At 43.7% G+C, this 7,457-nt stretch overlaps 1 protein-coding gene across 1 annotated transcript in view; it reads right to left on the bottom strand.

The window, feature by feature from the left end:
- Positions 1-291: 291 nt before the first annotated feature.
- The window catches only part of LOC104948636 (poly(A) polymerase gamma), a gene marked incomplete at its 5' end in the record, with an annotated part of 15,192 nt that continues 8,026 nt past the window's right edge, over positions 292-7,457 (bottom strand). The window contains 8 exons of the mRNA XM_010774834.1: positions 292-415; positions 512-565; positions 1,777-1,861; positions 2,016-2,136; positions 3,558-3,630; positions 3,736-3,874; positions 3,985-4,074; positions 4,287-4,398. Coding sequence (XP_010773136.1) covers positions 292-415; positions 512-565; positions 1,777-1,861; positions 2,016-2,136; positions 3,558-3,630; positions 3,736-3,874; positions 3,985-4,074; positions 4,287-4,398 — 798 coding nt within the window. The remainder of the gene's footprint in view (positions 416-511; positions 566-1,776; positions 1,862-2,015; positions 2,137-3,557; positions 3,631-3,735; positions 3,875-3,984; positions 4,075-4,286; positions 4,399-7,457) is intronic.

Below are 7,457 nucleotides of genomic sequence, written 5' to 3'. Positions count from 1 at the left end.
TTGCGTATTAGAAACGGAGTTGGTGACACTAAAACGGCAATATAACGTTTGTGTAGCAATAATACAAATGACATATTTTTTACATGTCTCCAGTACCGATAAAAAGACCGCCAACATTGGAGTTTAACGGCACCACGGTCTTTAATAATTCAGCCCCGGGGCCCGTTTAATACGGGGGATCGGTACCCATCCTACAATTGACCGTAGCTTTGATTCATGACTGGCAGGATTTGCCTTCACTGATACATTCATATTCACAGAGCAGTTTGCATGTATGGATTGGATCTGAACTCACTCGTTGCGGTTCTCCTTGGACCCGGGGAAGGACTGGGGGTTGACATGAGCCAGGGTGATGTACTCGTTCCTCTCCAGGTTTCCCACCAGAACGCGGATCTTTGACTCTACCAGACCGATCCTGAGGGGAATAACATCAGGGTGTATTTACAGAGTTAGCGATAACAAAACCAGTTATCCTCACAGCGTTGCGGTACAGTCTCACTCTGACACTTACCATTCCAAGTGGTTTTCTTCTGTGGAGGCACTGGCAGTCAGAACGATGTAATGCCTGCAGAACACGACAGAAAATCAGACAAGATGCAGAGTAACTGAACACAACACCCTCTAAGACATAACAATGAGTATATATGGACTTGCAGCGCCATGGGAATGTTTGCTATATCCTATGCTAATGTAGTGGAGTAAAATGTTAAAGTAGAAAGTACAACAGCCTTTGAGTAAATGTACTTAGGGGATTTCCACAACTGTCCATACAAAACTAATGAAAACTTCACTAAATACAATGCATTTTTGCGTCTTGTATAATTCTACATGAACATTCAAATAATGAAATAGTGTTATCAGCAGTATTTCTTCTTTAAAACTTTTCAATTCGATGTGCCACACCAGTACTCAGGTAATGTAGCTGCAATGGTGAAGCAGCAGCACCAACAGAACATGGCAGTTGTGGTTCTTGTGTGGGAAGAAACTCTCATAAACAAACTTTACTGACCACAGTTCGGATGAGTCAAATGTGCCCAAACCCAAAAAGTGAAAACAATAAGTTGCATCATCCAATTTTTGTTCGAACTGCATAGTATGGTAGGGCGCTGCAATTAATTGAAACGTTATCAAAATTGCAGAGCTCTGGAAAATGTTTTGCTACGACTGCAGCATTATCAGTTTCTCTGGTTTTACCATTTATAGGTATGCGTTTGAGTAAAGAAATGTATTCTATTAATTACTGACAACATTTCTCCGTGTTGGAATTTGACAGACACTGGAATGGAATAGCTGTGTGGTTTCTTTATTTTTTCCAGAGCTGTAAACTAAGGAAATATCTAAATTGAAGTAAGTCAAATATTTGTTAAAGGCTAAATATGCTTTCAATTACTTTTATTGAATCAAGTTTTGTGCTCGTTCTACTACAAATCGTGTTTTACAGACTTATCAAAACATATTTTTTGGTACAGATTCTCTTTAAGAGCATACTATAATCAGGATAATGTATACATTTCTAAAGACGGGGATAATTATGTTTAAAAATGATCAATCCCTTCTGTATTTGCAACAATAGTCAAAACAATAGCATTTACGTTAAATCTATGGCCTGCCAAATAATGTCCACATAACTTAATGCTTGCTTTTTTCAATACGTGAACAAATACAGACATGTTAAAGACTTTTTACCCATGCCATATAGCTCTGTTTGCTTGGCTTGCTGTTGTAGATACAATATTCCATCAACAAATCCTTTATGTGAAAAGAATCAACACCTACTTGTACTTTTGGAAGAAGTTGGGAGGCTCAAAGAGTTTGGACCATTCCGTTTTTCCCTGAAGAATCTCATCTGTGACGCTGAGGCCTGTTAATGTCAGACACGTGGGAGAAAGATATATCAGACATTCAAAGTGACACTATTACTCAAAGGAACCTGATTGTACGGTGACAATTAGGCAAGATATTTGATTTTCAGAACTGATAGAGTAGGTAGATATTTTATGTGTTGTCTGTATTACCGTATTTGAATTCCTCGCTCATGATGGTGCGCGTTGACGAGGAGACGTTGTAGGTGGAGTTCTGCTGGGGGTAGGCGGGGGTGATGATGGGCATCAGGTGGTATCTGTCAGACGGGTTCACCTAAAAACACAGGGATTGATTTGGCTGCAGACATGAGACTTCTCAAACACCACCCACCACTTTCAATGTGTAGGGAAACTCTACACCCACACACTGTAAAGCACCAGACACATCCCACACACAGGGAACATCCCAATCCACCTTTATGCTCTTCATGTTTCCCTTATTTGCATTTTTCCAAACAAAACAAGGAGAATTGAAGGAAACTTGACGTGCTTCCCTTTAAAACATTATCTAAAGGATCAGTCAAATTGGATTTTGGATCTGTAGCTTGTAACGGAGCTTTAGCCTCTTACCTTGAAGTACCTTTCTTAACAGATATGTAAGCCAAATTACCCAATTTAGCCATTTGATTATGAAGTTATCCAATTGGACCAAAACAATTTGAACTGCATGATCACATTGAGCTTTAACATCATGTGAAAACATCTATATCAAACCTGTTTTAAACTGTGTACTGGCCAATTACAAGCAGTATTTGTATTTATCTTAATAATAAATCCAGGCTCGGTTTTATAAAAAAAAAAGGGACAATGTGAGAATGCTAGACTTTATTTTGAAGGGCTTTTTGACAGTAACTTTACATGCGTTTTAAAATCATGTTTGCCAGCAGCAAAAGCCTTTACCATGCAATGATGTACTTCCTCACTTTAAGATCATGTTGAGCATGATTAAGAAAGTATGTATAGAAGCCTAAACATGAAGGAAACTATTACATTTGATATGAACTACTTTCTGCCCAATGCACGATAATGGTTGGCAGTACTGTGACTGAACGGAAACAACAACAATAGATAATTCAAACGTGTTTATTGCTTAATAGACACAGCAAACTTGACACAGCATTTACAGCATTTAAATGTTTTATATTAAGGATATAGATTAATTAGTTTAGGATAAATGTATGATATTGTAAAAAAAAAAACAGTAAAAGCAAAACTAATGTATCAATGCACTAGTGTAGGAGAAAATATTTAAAAGAATATCCTGCATAAGATAGTGTATTCATATGTGCACACAGGCTATGGACTGCAGTGTTTATTACGGGATTTGAACACAATTTCAGATATTTTTTGCTTCTCAATTACTAAAGCACTTATGAAGAAGTTTGTCTGATAAAAGACGTCCATGTAGGAAATCTTTCTTGCTCCAAGCTGCTCTTGGAAGCCTCCTCCGAGGACAACATTGGAACTCATGGTAGAGGAAACATTTCCATGATGACAGAGGAATAAGGATACTTGAAATAGGATAAAAAAGGTTTTTACCTATGCTTTGTCTGTTGATGTAACACTAAAACAACAATTTAGCAGAATAAGTCCAGGTTGTGTGTCCTACGACTACACAGGCGTACACATACAAAAAAAAAGGCATAACATCATAATCATCAATACATGGAGATAATACACTGGTGTCATACTCACTCTAGGATCCCACACAGGTAAATTCAGGTTACTGTCCTCAGGCTGTTTCAAAAGCACAGGATTTGGCCACTCCCTAGGATGCAAATGAAAATAGTAAAGTGTGTAAATATTCAAAACACACTGATGACTGGAAAGGGCTATGAAACACTGCCATCAAGTGGAAAGCTAACACACTCACCACTTGGAAAACACCAAGAAGAACTTGTGGACCAGCGTGGCGGCCACAGCGTTGGGGTAGAGCTGGCAGGTCCTGGCCACCAGCATGGCCCACGACACTCCACCCAGAAACCCCAGCATGTTGGAGTAGATCCCACGACCTGCAGGCGAAGGTGGAGACCATTTATATTTTTTGGTGTTACCCCAAAAGATGAGCGGTGGTTTGTCAAGTATACACTCAAATGGAACCAGAACATTTGAATGCACTCACGTTTTGCCCAGAGTTTAATGGCTCTCAATGTCAGTCTGAAGTTCTCTTTGTTTGGCACCAGGTACAGTATTTCATCGGTCACACGACAACCTGCAGAAAAAGCATTAGAAAACTAAATAGATATAAGCATTACACTCCTGCATACATTGTGTTTATGCCAAGTATGGAAAGTGTTAAAAGGGTCCAAACCACCTGCTGCAAGTGTAATGCACTATAAGCTTAATCTACTTTTGCAACAGCATCAGTCCTCAATTCATTATCATCTCTTCTCTTTTGAATGTAATAGAGTCCATGTAGCGTACCATTAAGGCTGCGGATGCACCGTATGTCCAAGTTTCTCAGGATGGAGTCCCCCCTCAGGTCCAGGTTGTCTGGAATGGACTGTAAGGCCAGTCTGGCAAAAAGCAGATCAATCTGCACAGAGAGGACAATATTAAAGTATTAAGGACTTGAAATTGCCCAACTCGTATATAGACACACTAGGTAGTACAAATATGTAACAGCGAACTACAAGGCACAACATTTATTTGGATCATATATAAAAAAAAGATTGGTTGAACTTTCTTTCTTGGGGGACAGGAAAGAAAGTTCAAAGATGTGGTTCAAGATGAGCTTTTAAATGATTAAGAAATATTGTTTTCATTATGAAGAAAGGGAGAATAAAAGTACAATTGGCAGATCGAAGACTAACAGAGTTTCCAAATGCAGACAGACAAGTGCAATGGCAGTTTCATAAGGGGTTGTTTGGAAAGGGCAGACGCCTTACCCTTTAATTTAGCTTATTTCTATAGAATTGATGTTCCAAACTATTTCACCATCAACACCGTGCTTCCTTGGGTATTCATCTGCAGTGTGCGAAAAAGTACACGTCCCACCGTCCGGGACGTGTTATTTACAATATCGGACAAGTAGATCTTTCAATTGACTTGTCCGGTGGACAAGTGACGTTTTTCGCCCTGATTTATTGATAAATTATTGATAAATTCAGTTTACAAAAGGCAGAACTCATTCACAAATTGTACGTGTCCGCCATTGTTCGTTTATAAATGTTAGTTTCGGTTCTGCTTATCGATTCCTAAGGAAATGCATCTCGCCGCTTTCTGTACAGTTGGGCGGGGCGGGGCGGGAAGTGTAGCACAGTGGCAGGGTTGGGAAGCAAAACTCGGTTCCAAGTAGGAACAAATAACAATTGTCCGGTCCCGGGATTGATAAGAGTTGTGAGGACAGGAGGCGAGGCCGAGCCCCGCGGACCGCAGCTCTCTCTCTCTCTCTATGCTCCGGATCAACTGATCGCTGCACGTTGCAGCTCAGCGTCTCTCTCTCTCTCTACTCTTTCTACACACAGCGGATCCGCTGCCCGTTTAACAGCCATCTTTGTCAAACTTTCTTATGTTCTTTCTCTAACACGTAATGAAGATTATTAAGCGTTTTAGCTCCTGTGTTGTTAATATTGACCGACATTTCCTTTATGAAGTGAAGCAGCCTCCCTGTCTGTGTCCTCGCGCTGTCCTCACATCCCCGGACACCCAGACTCGGAGGAGCACAGGGATGTCAGTATTGTTTATGAAGCAGGGTATAGAAAGTACATTATTGAAATGAAAATACTATTTACTTTTACAAACAGTGAGCAGCTGGGCAGCTGCAGCATGTGTATTGCAGGACATGTGTAAGCGTGCAAGCGTCTTTGAGTTGTAGAAAAGCGCTAGGCCTATAGGCTATAAATATTATTATTATTATTATTATTAGGCCTATGTGTTGGACATGTGTGGTTGGACTCTGTCTCACAGGAAGGTTGCAGCATGTGTGTTGCAGGACATGTGTTGGACACACAGACTGTGGTTGGACTCTGTCTCACAGGCAGGTTGCAGTGTAACATCAGAGGAGACTGGGCCAATTGTCCATTCTCAAACTGCACCGCTAACTAACTAAACAATGCAGAGATTATTTGTATATAATTGTATTTAATAACCGTAAGAAATTAAACAGTATGAAGTGATTTGTAAATAGGAATACAGATTTGACTTAATGTTTTCATAAATATATTTTTCTCCCAGTTTGTCATGGGACTTATTTTTACCGTCTCAAAGAACCGGAATCGAGAACCGAAAATAACTGGTATCGAAAAGCAGAACCGGAATCGTTAAAATCCAAACACCTTTTGAGAACTCTCGCCGCGGCCGGGAGACGGAGCCTCTACACAAAAACCGAGTAGCTACCACTGCTCGGTGCGGCTCGGGACGGCGGCGACGGGCACTCGTTGGTTTCCACACGAACGGCTTTAACCTGACGCGCCCCCGGAGGTGTGCGACGCAGAGTGACGCTGAGAGAGTACTCCGCGCATGGCGAGTCCCTACCTACCTTCCACACCACGTCGACACGGGTAGTACTCCGCAATTGCCGCGGAGTACCCAAATAAATCCACACATGCTCCCAATAGAGCGCTGTCGTCCTTACGGCCGCTTCGAAGAACATCAAATAATTGGTCGTCCGGATTGGTCCGAAGACGTCGGCTCGGGGCGACTAATGGGGTAATTGTCTAAATCACGTCGCCGAATAACGCCGGACGAAGGAGCCTCCGGGGAGAGCGCCCCTTCGTCTGGACTCTCGCCCCCCCTCGGAGTGAGGGGAAACTGAGCGGCGCGCCTGGGACAGGACCGCCCCCTCCGCCTCCTGCACGCCTGCCTCGGGGCGTCGGCCCGCTTCGGCTGCAGACGTGCGCCTCCGCCCAAAAGCGAACCGGGCAGAGAGCAAACCGGAGGACACCGGGCGCACCTGCCCGGCGCCCGACGGACGCCGGCAACCCCAGCGACAACGCGCGAGTCGTCCGACCCGGTCGACTGTACGACCCGCTTACGGGAGGCGGACAAGGCGGCCGGCAGAAGTACCTGAGGCTGGTACGCACCTTGACGCCCCAGGATCTGTGCGGGTATGCCCGACTAACTTCGCGAGGTCATCGGAAAAGGACGGCGAGAGCATTGTCTGCCGGACGACGTCCACCGCGACGCAGACACCGAGTGGGTGCGCCTTTAGAGCGGACCCTCTGTCGCTGCGTGCGCCGGCGGTGTCTCACTCGCGGCACGACCGGCGGAACGAACGTAAAGGAGACGGAGCCACCACCTGGCGATGATGGTCACGAGTGTGGCTCAAACCTCCTCGTCCGGCCCCTACTATAAGCGGCGACGACGGACTTTCCGTGTGACCGACGTGGTGCGAGCCGGACCGCCGCTTAGAGAGACCACCCCCGAGTTGCAGCCCGGGTCACAACCTCCTTTGTCAAAAATCTGATCGATGAACCAGGTACTTGTTCACCTCAAACCGTTCAAATGAACAGGCTATGTAAAAAGTGAACAGGTCTTACCTGGTTTAACGCGCCGGTGACCGTAGAAAGAGAAGAAACGGTAGCATAAAATGAAAAGGGTGCCAAAAATGCTGTGGACGGATGCCATGCACTCGCCATCCCAACAGCAGTAGCG

Source organism: Notothenia coriiceps, unplaced genomic scaffold (genome assembly GCF_000735185.1).
Source record: "Notothenia coriiceps isolate Sejong01 unplaced genomic scaffold, NC01 NC01_scaffold00014738, whole genome shotgun sequence".
Classification (NCBI taxonomy): Eukaryota; Metazoa; Chordata; class Actinopteri; order Perciformes; family Nototheniidae; genus Notothenia; species Notothenia coriiceps.
This window is presented reverse-complemented; position numbering and strand designations above follow the sequence as displayed.